General features: G+C 49.9%; 1 protein-coding gene across 3 annotated transcripts in view; it reads left to right on the top strand.

Moving 5' to 3' along the window:
- The window catches only part of otub1b (OTU deubiquitinase, ubiquitin aldehyde binding 1b), a 39792-nt gene extending 25143 nt beyond the window's left edge, over positions 1–14649 (top strand). The window contains exons 5-6 of one of the 3 annotated variants that reach the window (XM_072250825.1): positions 13250–13444; positions 13989–14649. In XM_072250825.1, the coding sequence (XP_072106926.1) occupies positions 13250–13444; positions 13989–14186 (393 nt within the window). In that variant the 3' untranslated portion in view covers positions 14187–14649. The remainder of the gene's footprint in view (positions 1–13249; positions 13445–13988) is intronic. The other 2 variants (XM_072250824.1, XM_072250823.1) reach the window with 2 other exon arrangements.
- Positions 14650–17802: the final 3153 nt, after the last annotated feature.

Below are 17802 nucleotides of genomic sequence, written 5' to 3'. Positions count from 1 at the left end.
AAAAACTGAATTATAGTGTATATATAGTCATAGTCATACTTTATTGATCCCAGGGGATCAATACAATAGTTAAATAAATAGTACAAAATTAGAAATAAGGTAGTGAGTTAGTGTTCATGGATTCAATGTCCATTCAGAGATCGGACGGCAGAGGGGAAGAGGCTGTTCCTGAATCGTTGAGTGTGTGTCTTCAGGCCCCTGTACCTCCTCCCTGATGGTAGCAATGAGAAGAGGGCATGTCCTGGGTGATCGGAGGGCAATGCACACAAGATGCCAGAGGAACTCGGCAGGTCAGGCAGCATCTGTGGAGGGGAATGGACAGTTGACATCTTGGCCCTTAATGATGGACGCTGCCTTTCTGAGGCATCGCTTCTTGAAGATGTCCTGGATACTATGGAGGCTGGTGCCCATGATGGAGCTGACTGAGTTTACAACTCTCTGCAGCTTATTTTGATCCTGTGCAGTAGCCCACCCACACCAGATGTTGATGCAGCCAGTCAGAATGCTCTCCATGGTAACATCTGTAGAAACTTGTGAGTGTCTTTGGTGACAAACCAAATCTCCTCAATCTCCAAATGAGATGCAGCCGCTGACGTGCCTTCTTTGTAGCTGCGTTGATACGTTGGGACCAGGTGAGGTCCTCAGAGATATTGACACTGAGGAATGAAGTCCACAATCAGTTCTTTGGTCTTACTGACGTTGAGTGCCAGGTTGTTGCTGCGACACCACTCCACCAGCTGGTATATCTCACTCCTGTACGCCCTCTGGTCACCATCTGAGATTCTGCCAACGATAGTTGGGTCATTGGCAAATTTATAGATAGTATTGGGTGTAGAGAGAGAGAAGAGAGCAGTGGGCTAAGCACACATCCCTGAGGTGTGTCTGTGTTGATTGTTATTTCCAATCTGCACAGACTATGGTCTCTTGGTTCGGAATTTGAGGATCCAGTTGCAGAGGGAGGTACAGGAGCCCAGGTTTTGGAGCTTTTCAGTCAAAGAAAGGATGTACTGGCATTGGAGAGGGTCAAGAGAAGGTTCACGAGAATGATCCTGGGATCAATAGGGTTAAACTATGAGTGTTTGATGGCTGTGGGCCTGTACTCACCAGAGTTTATGCGAGAGAATCTCGTTGAGACTGATTGAATATTGAAAGCCCTAGATAAAGTGGGTGTGGAGAGGATGTTTTCTATAGTGGGGGAGTCTAGGACCAGAGGGCACAGAGTGGATATGGAGAGGATGTTTCCTACAGTGGGGGAGTCTAGGACCAGAGGACACAGATAGAGTGGATGTGGAGAGGATGTTTCCTGTAGTGGGGGAGTCTAGGACCAGAGGACACAGATAGAGTGGATGTGGAGAGGATGTTTCCTACAGTGGGGGAGTCTAGGACCAGAGGACACAGATAGAGTGGATGTGGAGAGGATGTTTCCTACAGTGGAGGAGTCTAGGACCAGAGGGCACAGATAGAGTGGATGTGGAGAGGATGTTTCCTATAGTGGGGGAGTCTAGGACCAGAGGACACAGATGGAGTGGATGCGGAAAGGATGTTTCCTGTAGTGGGTGAGCCTAGGACCAGAGGACACAGCCTCAGAATAGAAGGACATCCATTTAGGACAGAGCTGAAGAGGAATTTCTTTAGCCGGGGTGGGGAATCTGTGCAATTCATTGCCACAGATGGCTGTTGAGGCCAAGTCATTGGGTGTATTTAAAGCGGAGGTTCTTGATAGTCAAGGTGTCGAAGGTTACGGGAGAAGGCAGGAAAATAGAGGAATAATAAATCAGCCACGATGGAATGGCAGAGCAGACTCAAATGGCCTAAAAATCATGATGAAGGTGAAATAAATAATGCAGAAAAGAGGAATAATGAGTCAGTATTTCTGGATTATGTATTGATGGGCCAAGTGGCTCATTTCTGCTCCTTTGTCTTCTGGGCTTAATGTGCTCCCGGGGTCTGTAATCCCACCACATTATACCCACTGTTGCCCCCCCCCAGCCATTTTCGCCCTGCCGTTGAGGCTGTGGAGAAACCACTGGGGTGTGTGGTCCTCGGAGGGGAAGGGACCCAGCACCAGGATTTTTTCCTGGGGGCAGGGTGCCTCAGGAGGCAGGAGGAGCTGGCTTTGTTTTGGCGCACAGTGGATGAGGAGTCGGGGCGTGGGTGGGGAGGAATTCTCGATGGAGAGGGGAGTGACAGCAGAAGAAACGGGAGCTAGGCTTGGCTTAACCCATCAGCCTTACCAGGGCACAGGCCGCTGACAGCAGCTCACCAGAGTTCTTGGTCCAGGGCTGGTCTTTCAAGTTGTCCTCGAGTGTAGCCGGTCTGCGAAGACCCTTCCTCTCCTCGGGGTGAGGCCTTTGGACCTTCCGCTGGTGTTTCTGCAGCTCTGGGATGGGGCCGCCTCTTCGTAGCTGGGTTTGGGGCCCGTCTGTGGCAGAGTCAACAAGAGCTAGGGGAGGTGGGAAAAAGGGAAGTAGGGGGTCACCCAGAGAGCGGCTGGAATCTGGAACGGTTGCCCGAGGGGTTGGTGGAGGCAGAGTGGCCCTTCCGCGACATTTATGAACAAGCTCGTGAATTGTCGAGGCAGAGGAGGCTGCGGCCAAGTGCTGGGGACTGGGGCCCAGTGTAAATGTTGGGTTTGGAGAGAGTGGGCCGAAGAATTCCTTACCATTGTCACGTTGGAGGTAGATAAGTTTTTGTACGCAGAGAGGGGTGAGGTGGGTGTGTGGAATGCGCTGACGGGCTGGTGGGAGAGGCAGGTACATTAGGGATGTTTAGACACTCTTGGATAGGCACGTGGATGATAGAAAAATGGAGGGCCATGTGGGAGGGAAAGGATAGATTGATCTTAGAGTAGAACATAGAAAACTTACAGCCTACAATGCTGTACCGAATATGGGCTTACTTTTTTTTTCAAATTTTATTTCAAGAAAATCTTTTCCCCGAACCCGTGAGTCAATGTTAAAATTATGTAAATCATAGCTTACAAAACATAAAATTATCCATAAAATAAAAACAAACATGGCAGAAATAAATGTCAATATAATAACCAAGTGTGTCTATTAGACCTCTAATAATAGAAAAGACTACCATTCAGAAATATACTTCACCACTACATTCACCAGTACTTTCCCCCTCGCCCCAGGAAACGTAAATATTTGCCCCATTTTTGTGTATAGATGTCCAATCTATCAAACTGTTTGTAAGACATGCGTTCAAAAGCTGCCACTTTGGCTATTTCTGTGACCCACTCCCGAAATGATGGTTCCCCCCCTCCCCCCAAGTTCCTCCAGCCTCTAAGTATAATTTGTCTTCCTACCATTACGCTTGTCTGGATCCAATTTTGAGAGTGTTTATCCCCAAGTAACCCAAGTGTGGCTCCCAAGACAAAAAGTCTGGGGCAAAAAGGGAGTTGAATACCTGAAACTTCACCAATATACTTATATATCGTAATCTAAAATTCCTGAATTCTGGGACAGGACCAAAGAGCGTGTACTAAGTCCCCTTTATCCGCCAGCATTCAGGGGTGTTTTTCAACCCTAATCTCTGTAACCTTGCTGGAGTCCAATAGAAACCGTGTAGAGTCTGAAACTAAATAAGGCGCACCCTCAGATCTGTCGACATTGTTTTGACATTTTTGCAGATTTTATCCCATTCCTCTGTCTCAAAAGTCACACTCAGGGCTTTTTCCCATGCTCTTTTAAGAGCTAACAGAAATTTGTCCCTGGAGATTTGTGTTAAACCTGAATAATAAGCTGAGGCTTTGTGACCTTCACCATAAGCAGCCAGTACAGTAGACAGACTCGTAGCAACTTGTGGGGGTTGCCGTGTAGAACCAAAAGTTGTGTGTAGCAAATGACGCGGTTGAAGATACCTCCAAAATTGTGACCTAGCGATATCGTACTGTTGAGTTAATTGATTAAAAGATTTTAAACAGTCACCATTATAAAGGTCTCCCACTTTAATTATACCTTTCCCTTGCCATTCCCTCCAGAAGAAAGGGGATTTATCAATACACACCTTTGGATTCATCGAGATACTAGAGGCTTCGTTCAAGTATGGATTAAGTTTAAATAATCTGGCTAGTTTATTCCAGACAAATGCATATGTGATATAATTGGGTGAGACCTTGCCTCAGGAGGTAACTTGATAGACAAACATTGTAATGGAGGGATGGGAGGAAGAGCAGAACACTCAATATGATACCAAGGGGGCGCTCTCTCCGGAGGGAGAGACCAATGTGCTGAATGTTTAGGAGTAAAGGCATAGTAATAGTATATTAACTCTGGCAAATTTAACCCCCCCCCACCCCCAACTGACAATTGTAATTTGTTAAAGTTTAAACGTGGGCGTTTACCATTCCAAATAAAAGCCTTAGTTATTTTTATCAAATTGCTTAAAATATGTCAATGGGATTTGAACTGGTAACGACCGGAACAGATAATTAACCTTTGGAATGCTATTCATCTTCAAGGCATTTACTTTTCCCGACATTGACAAATACAATGATGACCATCTGCCTACATCACATGAAATTCTCTGCAGTAATGGATCAAAACTTACCTTTACTAAATCCTTCAGTTGAAGGGGAAAGTTAATACCTAAATATCATATACCCTTCTTTGTCCAGTGAAATTGGCCTGGGTGAAAAGCAGATGCAGGGCAATATGCAGTCAACGGTAGTGCTTCCGATTTTGTCCAATCAACCTTATAGCCTGAGAATCTAGAGTAAGACTTCATAATATTAAAAAGACAAGACACCGGTCGACTAGGGTTCAACACAAATAATACAATACCATCGGCATAAAGCATCAGTTTATGTACCTGTCCTTCCACAGATATCCCTATAAAGTTCTCATTCTCTCTGATTGCTGCCGTCAGGGGCTCCAAAGCTAGACAGAACAACATTGGGGAAAGTGGGGAACCCTGTCGGGTACCCCGTTTAAGAGAGAAATAAGGTGAAATGTAACCACTAGTTTGAACCTTTGCTTCAAGGTACAGTCTAATCCATTTTAAAAAGATGGTTCCAAATCCAAAAAATTGAAGAATCTTAAACAAATCGTCCCATTCCACCCGATCAAAAGCCTTTTCAGCATCGAGTGAGATAGCTGCTAGAGGTGACTGATTATCGGCCACCAGCCGCATAATATTCACAAGACGCCTTAAGTTATCAGATGAGCTGCGGCCCCTGATAAATTCCACCTGATCACTATGTATCAACCGTGTCATTACTGTGTCTAAACGGTTTGCAAGGATCTGTGATAAAATTTTCACATGTATTGGGATTAGGGAAATTGGTCTATAATTCTTACATTCGCACGGGTCTTTCCCCTCTTTCAGAATCAATGTAATTAGCACTTGTGATAAAGTAGGGGGTAAATTACCCCGCCCTATAGACTCATTGTGCATATGCAGCAGTAGTGGAGCGAGCTCCTCCGCGTAGCATTTAAAAAGTTCCACTGTAAATCCATCTGGGCCAGGAGCTTTCCCAGTAGGTAAGGTCTTAATCACTGATATTTCTTCCAGTGTTATAACGGAGTCAAGGTATTGTTGTTGTTCTTTTGTCAACTTAGGTAACCCTAATGGCCTCAGAAAGCTATCAATTTCTTCCTCACTAGAGTTGGAAGTTGATGTATATAGGTCCTTATAAAACTCTTGAAATGTATCATTAGGTGTCGTCAAAGTATCACCTGTTGCTGATGATATCTGGGATGATAGGTATTGATTCTCTCTGTTTTATACACCTTGCCAGGAGTTTGCCAGCTTTCTCCCCCAATTCAGATTGCCTTTGTCTTGCCCTGAAAAGCCAAAATTCTACTTTCTGGGATAATATTAGATTGTGTTGATATTTCAGCCGTGTTAGTTCTCTCAGATCTTTGAATGATATCTGCTGCTTCAATTTTGTCCCAATTTCTTTGATCTTATTTTCTAAGTTTGTAATTTTCTGATTACAGTATTCTGTTTTCTCATATAAGAAATATGTTGTACAGTATGGATATACTACTATATCCATACTATAAACTGCTTTCAGGGCTTCCCAGTTAGTCCCTGCCGAGGGGGCCGCAGGTGTATTCATCTCTAAATACTCCTTGATATGTTGCCTCTCCAGCTTGCCTAAATATTGAATCTTGTAACAAGGATGAATTAAATCTCCATCTATGTGACTGCATTCTCTTATACTGAGGTATTGTCTCTCGACAAACCCAAGCATGATCTGATAATATAATATTACCAATTGCGCATTGAGACACAGACTGAATAAGTGACTTGGATATAAGGGAAAAAATCAATCCTTGCGTATGTTTTATGAACCGCAGAAAAAAGTGTGTAATCCCTCCCACTGGGATTCATAAGGCGCCAAACATCCACAAGCCCGAGGGCTTTACACATTTTTTGCACCATCACAGTGAGATTTCAGGTTCGATATGACAACATCTTACTATGGTCGATGATTGAATCCATTACCGAATTAAAATCCCCCCCAAGTATGATATCATTAGCTCCAATAGAATGTAACTTTCCTTTAAGATCAACGAAAAGTCCTGCATCCTCTATATTAGGTGCATATATGTTTGCTAAAACAATATGTTGCTTCTGTACTTCTGTCACAATAATAAGAATTCTCCCTGCTTGACCTTTGATCTGTTCCTCACATCTAAACTGCAGCTGCCTGTTGATAAGTTTTATAACGCCCCTGCTCTTAGTTGACCCTGCACTGTAGAAAACATGATCTGCAAAACCCCCAGTAGCTTTATTGATTCCTCTGCTGATAAATGTGTTTCCTGTAGAAATACCACACCCCATTTTTGTCTCTTAACCTTATTCATTGCTTTTTTTCCTTTTTATCGGATTCCCCAGACCGTTAACATTCCATGTGGTGAAACATTTTTTTTCTGAATTAAGACACCTCCCTGACGGTGGTGTCTGAAAAGAGGGTGCTGTCCAAGTTGCGTGCCATCTTGGACAATGTCTCCCATCCACTACATAATGTACTGGTTGGGCACAGGAGTACATTCAGCCAGAGACTCATTCCACCGAGATGCAACACAGAGCGTCATAGGAAGTCATTCCTGCCTGTGGCCATCAAACTTTACAACTCCTCCCTTGGAGGGTCAGACACCCTGAGCCAATAGGCTGGTCCTGGACTTATTTCCTGGCGTAATTTACATATTACTATTTAACTATTGATGGTTTTATTACCATTTATTATTTATGGTGCAACTGTAACGAAAACCAATTTCCTCCGGGATCAATAAAGTATGACTATGACTACTACTAGAAGCCATAATTAGGACAAACAAATACACTACAATATTTAAACACTGACTCATAAACCCCCGTTTAAACTGAAAAGTAGCAAAACGGTGCGTAAAACTCCCCCGCGCCCAACAGTGGCCACAGAACACGGCCAAATGTCCCTACCCTTCCACAAAGGATTAAGGTCCATGAAAAGCCCGGACCAGTTTTAACTGCTCAGAACGATGCCAGTCTGGTTTCACAGTCAATGTAGCACACTTAATAGCTTGTCAGCCCTAGTGAGGATAAGGTAGCTTCAGTACAATGCAATCAGGCAAGATTTAAAAAATTAACAAACACAACCTGACTCCCGTCTTGCTCAATTTAACTAGCGTAGTTAAACTCCCCCATCTCCTCAATAAATTTTCTTGCTTTACTGGGCACTCAAAAAACTTGAAACCGTCCTTAGCCTCTATTCTTAGCTTGGCTGGGTAAAGCAGCGCAAAGCTCACGTTCCGCCCCCGAAGCATCTTCTTCCATTCATTAAACTTTTCTCGTTTTACTTGCGTGGGTCTGGAGAAGTCCGGGAAGATCACAACATGGTTGTTGTCCCAGGTGAACTTGCCCTTGTCCCTCGCCGCTCGCAGCACAAAAACTCGAGCCTTTGACCTGAGGAACCTTGCAAGGATAGGCCGAGGCCTATCTCTGGTACTGGGTCCAGGGCCCAGCACTCTGTGTGGGCGTTCTACTTCAAGCTTTTCCTCCCGATCGCTGACAAGCTCCGAGACTAGTTTATCCATGAAGGCGATGAGATCCTGCCCCTCTTTTCCCTCTGGAATGCCAATGAATTGGAGATTGTTGTGCCAATTACGGTTCTCCATGTCCTCCAGTTTATCTGTTATCCGGTCAATGTCGGCTTTGGTAGCCAACGGGTTAGCTTCTCATTCCCTATCCGCCACTTCTAGGTAGTCAACCCGCTTCTCGACGTCAGCAAGCCTGGTTCTCAGCGATGACGGCTTTGTCTCCACTGGCGATATAGATTGGTGTATACCTTCAAGGCCTACCAGGTCGTTCGAGATTTTTTTCAAAGCTGCATACATATTAGCCAAGTCATGACTCACCTCTTGTTGGTCTCCCTCAGACGATGGTCCTCCGCCTCTTATCGTCTTGTACACCTCTATCAGGTCACCTCTCATCCTCCGCCGCTCCAAGGAGAAAAGGCCGAGTTCACTCAACCTATTCTCATAAGGCATGCTCTCCAATCCAGGCAACATCCTTGTAAATCTCCTCTGCACCCTTTCTATGGTTTCCACATCCTTCCTGTAGCGAGGCGACCAGAACTGAGCACAGTACGCCAAGTGGGGTCTGACCAGGGTCCTATATAGCTGCAACATTACCTCTTGGTTCTTAAACTCAATCCCATGGTTGATGAAGGCCAATACACTGTATGCCTTCGTAACCACACAGTCAACCTGCGCAGCAGCTTTGAGTGTCCTATGGACTCGGACCCCAAGATCCCTCTGATCCTCCACACTGCCAAGAGTCTTACCATTAATACTATATCCTGCCATCATATTTGTCCTACCAAAATGTACCACCTCACACTTGACTGGGTTGAACTCCATCTGCCACTTCTCAGCCCAGTTTTGCATCCTATCAATGTCCTGCTGTAACCTCTGACAGCCCTCCACACTATCCACAACACCTCCAACCTTTGTGTCATAAGCAAATTTACTAACCCATCCCTCCACTTCCTCATCCAATTCATTTAAAAGAGAAGGGATGCCAGAACAGATCCCTGAGGCACACCACTGGTCACCGACCTCCATGCAGAATATGACCCGTCTACAACCACTCTTTGCCTTCTGTGGGCAAGCCAGTTCTGGATCCACAAAGCAATGTCCCCTTGGATCCCATGCCTCCTTACTTTCTCAATAAGCCTTGCATGGGGTACCTTATCAAATGCCTTGCTGAAATCCATATACACTACATCTATTTCTCTACCTTCATCAATGTGTTTAGTCACATCTTCAAAAAATTCAATCAGGCTACTAAGGCACAACCTGCCTTTGACAAAGCCATGTCAAATCATATTCCTAATCATACTATGCCTCTCCAAATGTTCATAAATCCTGCCTCTCAGGATCTTCTCCATCAACTTACCAACCACTGAAGTAAGACTCACTGGTCTATAATTTCCTGGGCTATCCCTACTCCTTTTCCTGAATAAGGGAACAACATCTGCAACCCTCCAATCCTCAGGATCCTCTCCCGTTCCCATTGATGATGCAAAGATCATTGCCAGAGGCTCAGCAATCTCCTCCCTCGCCTCCCACAGTGGCCTGGGGTACATCTTGTATGGTCCTGGAGACTTAACCAACTTGATGCTTTCCAAAAGCTCCAGCACATCCTCTTTTTTAATGTCTATATGCTCAAGCTTTTCAGTCTGCTGTAAGTCATCCCCACAGTCGCCAAGTTCCTTCTCCGTAGTGAATACTGAAGCAAAGTATTCATTAAGTACATCTGCTATCTCCTCCGGTTCCATACGCACTTCTCCACACACACTTTTCCACTGTCACACTTGATTGGTCTTATTCTCTCACATCTTATCCTCTTGCTCTTCACATACTTGTAGAATACCTTGGGCTTTTCCTTAATCCAGTCAGCCAAGGCCTTCTCATGGCCCCTTCTGGCTCTCCTGATTTCATTCTTAAGCTCCTTCTTGCTAGCCTTAAAATCTTTTAGATCTCTATCATTACCTAGTTTTTTGAACCTTTCGTAAGCTTTTCTTCTTGACTAGATTTTCAACAGCCTTTGTACACCACGGTTCCTGTACCCTACCATCCTTTCCCTGTCTCATTGGAAAGTACCTATGCAGAACGCCATGCAAATATCCCCTGAACATTTGCCACATTTCTTCCATACATTTCCTTGAGAACATCTGTTCCCAATTTATGTCACCAAATTCCTGCCTGATAGCCTCATATTTCCCTTTACTCTAGTTAAATGCTTTCCTGACTTGTCTGTTCCTATCCCTCTCCAATAGCATGGTAGAGGAGATAGAATTGTGATCACTATCTCCAAAATGCTCTCCTGACCAGGTTCATTTCCCTAACCAAATCGAGTACAGCCTCTCTTCTTGTAGGCTTATCTACATATTGTGTCAAGAAACCTTCCTGAACACACCTCACAAACTCCACCCCATCTGAACCCCTCACTCTAGAGACATGCCAATCGAAATTTGGGAAATTAAAATCTCCCACCACGACAACCCTGTTACTATTACACCTCTCCAGAATCTGTTTCCTTATCTGCTCCTCGATATCCCTGTTACTATTGTGTGGTCTATAAAAAGACACCCAGTAGAGTTATTGACCCCTTCCTGTTTCTAACTTCCACCCACAAAGACTCTGTAGACAATCCTCCATGACTTCCTCCTTTTCTGCAGCCGTAACACTATCCCTGTTCAACAGTGCCACGGCCCCACCTCGTTTGCCTCCCTCCCTGTCCTTGCTGACACATCTGAAGCCTGGCACTCATAAGTAACCATTCCTGCCCCTGAGTCATCCAAGTCTCTGTAATGGCCACAATATCATAGATCCAAGTACTGACCCACGCTCTAAGCTCATTTGCTTTGCTTCTGATGCTTCTTGTATTAAAATAGACACATCTCAAACCAACAGTCTGAGTACATCCCTTCTCTATCACCCGCCTATCCTAACTCTTGCACTGTCTCCAAGCTTTCTCTATAAGAACATGAGAGCATAAGAAATAGGAACAGGAGTCGGCCATCTGGCCCATCGAGCCTGCCCCGCCATTCAATAAGATCATGGCTGATCTGTCTGTAAACTCAGCTCCATCTACCTGCCTTTTCCCCATAACCCTTAATTCCCCTACTGTGTAAAAACCTAACCGTTTCTTAAATATATTGAGTGAAGTAGCCTCAACTGCTTCCCTGGGCAGAGAATTCCACAGATTCACCACTCTCTGGGAAAAACAGTTTCTCCTCATCTCCGTCCTAAATCCTCTCCCCTGAATCTTGAGGCTTTGTCCCCTAGTTCTAGTCTCACCTACCAATGGAAACAACTTTCCTACTTCTATCTTATCTATCCCTTTCAAAATTTTGTATGTTTCTATAAGATTCCCTCTCATTCTTCTGAATTCCAGAGAGTATAGTCCCAGGCGACTCAATCTGTCCTCACAGGTCCCTGGAATCAACCTGGTGAACCTCCTCTGCACGGCCTCCAAAGCCAGTATATCCTTCCTCAAGTATGGAGACCAGAACTGCACACAGTACTCCAGGTGTGGCCTCACCAGTACCCTGTATAGTTGCAGTATGTGAGCCAACTGCCCTTTCCTCCGTCTCTTCAGTTCGGTTCCCACCCCCCAGCAATTCTAGTTTAAACTCACCCCAGTAGCCGTAGCGAACCTTCCCACCAGGATATTGGTCCCCCTCGGATTCCAGTGCAACTTGTCCTTTTTGTACAGGTCACGCCTGCCCCAAAAGTGGTCCCAATGATCCAGAAATCTGAATCCTTTCCCCCTGCTCCAATACCTCAACCGCGCATTAATCCTTGACCTCATTCTATTCCTATAATCACTGTCGCGTGGCACAGGCAGTAATCCCGAGAGTCCTGCTTCTCAACTTCCTTCCTAACTCCCTGTAGTCTGTTTTCAGGACCTCCTCCCTTTTCCTACCGATGTCATTGGTACCAATATGTACCATGACCTCTGGCTGTTCACCTTCCCACTTCAGGATATTGTGGACGCGATCAGAAATATGCTGGACCCTATCACCTGGGGGCCAAACTACCATCCGGGTTTCTTTCCTGCATCCACAGAATCGCCTGTCTGACCCCCTAACTATAGAGTTCCCTATCACTGCTGCCATCCTCTTCCTTTCCCTACCCTTCTGAACCACTGTGCTAGAGGCACAGCCACTGTTGCTTCCCCCAGGTAGGCCGTCCCCCCCCACAACAGTACTCAAACAGGAGTACTTATTGTTAAGGGGGGCAGCCACTGGGGTACTCAGTAGGCTAAAGGATTGGCATGATGTTGTGGGCCGAGTGGTCTGTACTGTGAACCAGGGACAAACAGGCAGAGCGCACATACACACACACGTTTAAGAAACTCTTATTTAGGCACATAACTTCGCTGTGGACTGTCCCAAGTTGGGCTGCGGAAGGAGGAGGATTGGTTATGGGGCTAACAACCCCCTCCCGGAAAACCCCAGAGCTACAGAAATGCCTACAGAAGCTCCAAATCTTGGACAATGTCTCCCATCCACTACATAATGTACTGGTTGGACACAGGAGTACATTCAGCCAGAGACTCATTCCTCTGAGATGCAGCACAGAGCGTCATAGGAAGTCATTCCTGCCTGTGGCCATCAAACTTTACAACTCCTCCCCTGGAGGGTCAGACACTCTGAGCCAATAGGCTGGTCCTGGACTTATTTTCATCTGGCATAATTTACATATTACTATTTAATTATTTATGGTCTTATATTGCTATATTTATACTCTATTCTTGGTTGGTGCAACTGTATTGAAACCCAGTTTCCCTCGGGATCAATAAAGTCTGTCTGTCTGTCTATCTATCTATCTATGTATCTATCTGTCCATCTATCTATCAAAGACCCCATCCCTGGGAGAGGAGGGATCTCCACCGAGAAGACGCATGAGGTCATGTGGCGAAACTTCGGCCCAGGACTGAGGATTCTCTGTTAGCAGCCTATACCCTGGTTGGGATGGGGGCCATCTGTACAGACCACCGCCCCACTGTGACCGCCTCGGTTTCCCCCTGGTTCCCTGGTTTCCTCCCACAGTCCAAAGGTTGGCAGGTTAATTGGTCGTTGTCAGTTGTCCCGTGATTAGGCTGGGGTGAAGTCGGTGGGCTGGGACGGCCTGCTCCGTGCAGTATCTCAGTTAATAAATAAGTAGGTAGACAGGTACATGGATAGGAGGAAATTGGAAGCCCTGCCCCTGGCCCCTGACCACGTGTGTTGTCTTGCTGACAGTTCATGGACGTGATCGAGCTGGTGGAGAAGCAGGGCTCCCTGGCTGACCTGCTGACAGCCTTCAACGACCAGAGCACGTCGGACTACCTGGTGGTGTACCTCCGCCTCCTCACCTCGGGCTACCTGCAGCGCGAGTCCGGCTTCTTCGAGCACTTCATCGAGGGTGGGCGGACAGTCAAGGAGTTCTGCCAGCAGGTGAGGGTGTGGGGGTGCGCGGGGGAAGAGGAGAGGGGGAGAGGCACCGAGGAGGAGGAGGAGAGATGGGGGAGGAGAATGGAATAGGGGAGGGAGGGAGACAGGGGGCAAGAGGAGGGATGAGGGGAGGGAGGAAGAGGGGGATGGAATAGGGGAAGGCGGGGAGGATGAGGGAAGAGGGGACAAGGGGAGGAGAAGGAATGAGGGGAGGGAGAGGAAGGAGATGAGGGAGGAGGAGGGATGAGGGGAGGGAGAGGGAGGAGGAAGGATGAGGGGAGGGAAAAGGAGGGGGAGGGATGTGGGGAGGGAGAGGAAGGGGGGAGGGATGAGAGGAGTGAGGTGGAGGAGGAAGAGAAATCACAAGAGAAAGTGTGGGGAAATTGGATTGGCCTGTGGGTTGGAATAGAGCCGATGGGGAGAATGGCCGTTTTCTACTTGGTGAGTGTTGATGGAAGGTGAAGGGTGGCAATGGGGGTTGTTGGGGAAGGAGGAGGAGAGAAGGGGCCGTTGACTGACCGTATTTGTCCCTGAAAAACACCCGCAGGAGGTGGAGCCAATGGCTAAGGAGAGTGACCACATCCACATCATCGCGTTGGCCCAGGCGCTGGACACCTCAATCCGCGTCGAGTACATGGACCGCGGCGAGGGCAGCGCCACCAACCAGCACATCTTCCCCGAGGGCTCGGAGCCCCGCGTCTTCCTCTTGTACAGGCCGGGACATTACGACATCCTGTATAAATAGGCAGAGCGGCCCGTGTTTGTACAGAGTTCCCATGGTTGTAAATGATGGGCTGATCCCCCACTCCCCACACCCCACTTTGTTACTGAAGTTGTCTGACTGACTGGGGGGGAGCTGGCCTCGCACACTCACACACTCACACTCACAACTCACTCACACTCACATACGTGTGCATGTATACACACTCTACCATGCATGCATCTACACATGCATGTCCGCTTTCATGTACCCCCTCATCCCTCCTCTCTCTCCCTCTCTCTCTTCTTTCCTTTCTTCCACCCCTCTCCCCCCACTCCCCCTCCCTCTCCCCCACTTCCCTTCCTCTCCCCCCACTCCCCTCCCTCTCCCCCACTCCCCCCTCTCTCCCCCACTCCCCCCTCTCTCTCCCCCCACCCCCCCTCTCCCCCCACTCTCTCCCCCCACTCCCCTCCCTCTCCCCCCACTCCCCCCTCTCTCTCCCCCACCCCCCTCTCTCTCCCCCACCCCCCCTCTCTCTCCCCCCACTCTCTCCCCCCACTCCCCTCCCTCTCCCCCACTCCCCCCTCTCTCCCCACTCCCCCCCTCTCTCCCCACTCCCCCCTCTCTCTCCCCCCACTCCCCCCTCTCTCTCCCCCCACTCCCCCTCCCTCTCCCCCACTCCCCTCCCTCTCCCCCCCCCCTCCCCCCCACTCCCCCCCCTCCCCCCCACTCCCCCCCCTCCCCCCCACTCCCCCCCTCTCCCCCCACTCCCCCTTCTCCCCTCCCTCTCCCCCCACTCCCCCCCTCCCCCTCCCACTCCCCCTCTCTCCCCCACTCCCCTCCCTCTCCCCCACTCCCCTCCCTCTCCCCCCACTCCCCTCTCTCCCCCCCACTCCCCTCTCTCCCCCCCACTCCCCTCCCTCTCCCCCACTCCCCTCCCTCTCCCCCCACTCCCCTCCCTCTCCCCCCACTCTCCCCCCCCACTCCCCTCCCTCTCCCCACTCCCCTCCCTCTCCCCCCCCTCTCCCCCCCACTCCCCCCTCTCCCCTCCCTCTCCCCCCACTCCCCCCTCTCTCCCCCACTCCCCCCTCTCTCCCCCACTCCCCCCTCTCTCTCCCACTCCCCTCTCTCTCCCCCACTCTCCCCCCTCTCCCCAACTCCCCTCTCTCCCCCACTCCCCTCTCTCCCCCACTCACCCCTCTCTCCCCCCCACTCCCCCCTCTCTCCCCTCCACTCCCCCCTCTCTCCCCCCCACTCCCCCCTCTCTCCCCCATTCCCCCCTCTCTCCCCCACTCTCCTCTCTCCCCCACTCTCCTCTCTCCCCCACTCGCCCCTCTCCCTCTCCCCCACTCCCCTCTCTCTCCCCCCTCTCCCCCACCGTTCCCTCTACCCCTCCCCTCCTCCTTCCTCCCCCTCTACTCCTGATCACACCTCCTTCACTCGCTCCTTTCCTTCCTTTGCTTTCAAGCCCCAAATCCTCCGGCTCTCTTTTACCCCTTTCCCCTCCCCTCCCTAATAGTCTCCACTCCCCCGGTCACCAACTCCAAATTGGCCCAGCCCTGGCCTCTGACCCCCCCCCCACCACTTTTACAATCCCTCTGCCGCGTGCTCAGGCAGACACTCGTGTCCCAGCAATTGGAGTTTCCCACCAGTTATCGTGGAGGAGCCCCCCCCCCCACCTCGAGCCCTGACCGACAGACGGAGTGTGAATGATCTTTGAACCATGGGGGGGTGGTGAGTAGCCATCAGAACTACTCCAGATCCTCGCCCCGCCCCTCAGCTGGGCACCCTGGTCGATGTGTACACTGACCCTGGCAGAGGACAGTCCGGCCGTCCCTGGGCTACGGGGAGCCGGGACCCCAGGGGGTGGGCTCTGGGACGCGCTGTCCACGGTGTGATGCTACTCGGCCCCTTCCCTCCTCTCTCCGCTCTCTGTTCCCCTTCCTCACCCCTCTCAACCCCTTCCTTCCACTCTCCCCATCCCTGCTGTCCTCCCCTTCTCACTCTCCCCCACCCTTTTCTCCCGGCCCCCTCCCCCCCAGTCGGGTGGAATGAGGTGGGGGTTGCTGATCTGGAGTTGGGGTGAGCGGGGTTACGGTGGGGGGTTCACTCCACGCTCGACTGTGATGTCATGGGCACGGCGAGGGTCTCAGGGTCCCCACAACCCTCACTCGGTCTCCGCCCGCTTCGCCCTGGTTTGGCTGTGGGGGAGGGGGGCAACAGTGTGTCAGGAGCAGCGAGCGGGGACTCCCCACCCAACCCCCCCCCTTTTAATAAACCGGCTCCATCCCAACTGGCCTCCCTTCTCTTACTGTCGGCGGGGTGAGGTAGGGAGAGGGGGACGGACAAGGGGAAGGAGTGCGGGAAGAGAGCAGGGGCTTGGGAAAGGAGAGGGGGGCAAAGGGGGAGAGAGAGTAAGGGACGAGGATGCGGAAGGCGGAGAGGAGAGGGGAAGAGGGAGACAGGATATGGAGAGGTAAGTGGTGGGTTTGGGGCATTGGAGAGAGAGAGGAGAGTTGGAGGGAGGGTTGCAAGGAAGAGGGGCAGAAGAACAGGGAAGAGGGAGGGGAGGTGGGTGCGTAGCAGAAGTGTATAGAGGGTGGGGAGAGGTTGCATGATGGAGGGGATTCAGGAGGGAACGGGATGGGACGAATTGGAGTGGGGTATAGGGAGAGGACAAAATGTGGCAAGGAGAAGAGGGGGGTGTGGGAGGAAGATCCTTGTTTGTGTATGACCCTCAGCCCCTTACTGTTCCTGATAGTGTAACAGTGAGCTGGGCCCAAAGAGCAGCCCCCTGCCCCGAGCGAGGGACCGCTTAACAAACAACGAACAAACCCCCCCCCAATACCCCCCACCCCATGCTGAACCACAGCACCAGACCCTCCCTGAACGTCTCTCCGCGGCCTGGTTGGCGCTACGGCGGAAACCCCGAATGCACTCGGCTGCCGAGGGGGGCGGCGGGGGCCGTCTGGCGAGATGGGTGTTCCGTTCGCGCTCCACCGGTGCGTTGGGTCAACTTCTGTGGCCTTACCCGCGCAGGGTTGGGCAGAGTGAGTTTCTCAGCTGCGGGGGTGGGGGGGGCGCGGGGTGAAGGTCTGGTAGGAGTAGCCACTCACTGCTGCTGGACTGGATCTTGTAAAGGGTGATCTGAGGGGAGTCCAACTCTGACTGTCTTAATGGGCAAAGGGATCTTGGGGTCCAAGTTCGTGGCTTTCTGAAAGTGGCTGCACCGGTCGATAGTGGGTGAAGAAGGCTTATGGAATGCTTGCTTTTAGTAGTGGAGGCTTTGAGTTCAAAGGTCAGGTTATTTTGCAACTTTATAAAACTCTGGTTAGGCCACCCCTGGAGTATTGTGTACAGTTCTGGTCACCCCACTCTAGGAGAAGTGTTGAGGCTTTGGAGAGGGGGCAGAAGAGGTTCACCAGGCTGCTGCCTGGTTTAGAGAGCGTGTGCTATTAGCAGAGGCTGGATAAACTTGGGTTGTTTTCTCTGGAGTGTCTGAGGGGAGATCTAATAGAGGTTTACAAGGTTATAAGAGGCAGAGATAGAGGAGACAGGGAGTATCTGTTTACTGGGGTTGAAATGTCTAATACCAGAGGGCAGGCATTGATGGTGGGGGGAGTTTAAAGGAGATGCGCCGGGCAAATGTGACCAGAGGACA

Source organism: Mobula birostris, unplaced genomic scaffold (genome assembly GCF_030028105.1).
Source record: "Mobula birostris isolate sMobBir1 unplaced genomic scaffold, sMobBir1.hap1 scaffold_689, whole genome shotgun sequence".
NCBI classification, from domain to species: Eukaryota; Metazoa; Chordata; class Chondrichthyes; order Myliobatiformes; family Myliobatidae; genus Mobula; species Mobula birostris.
This window is presented reverse-complemented; position numbering and strand designations above follow the sequence as displayed.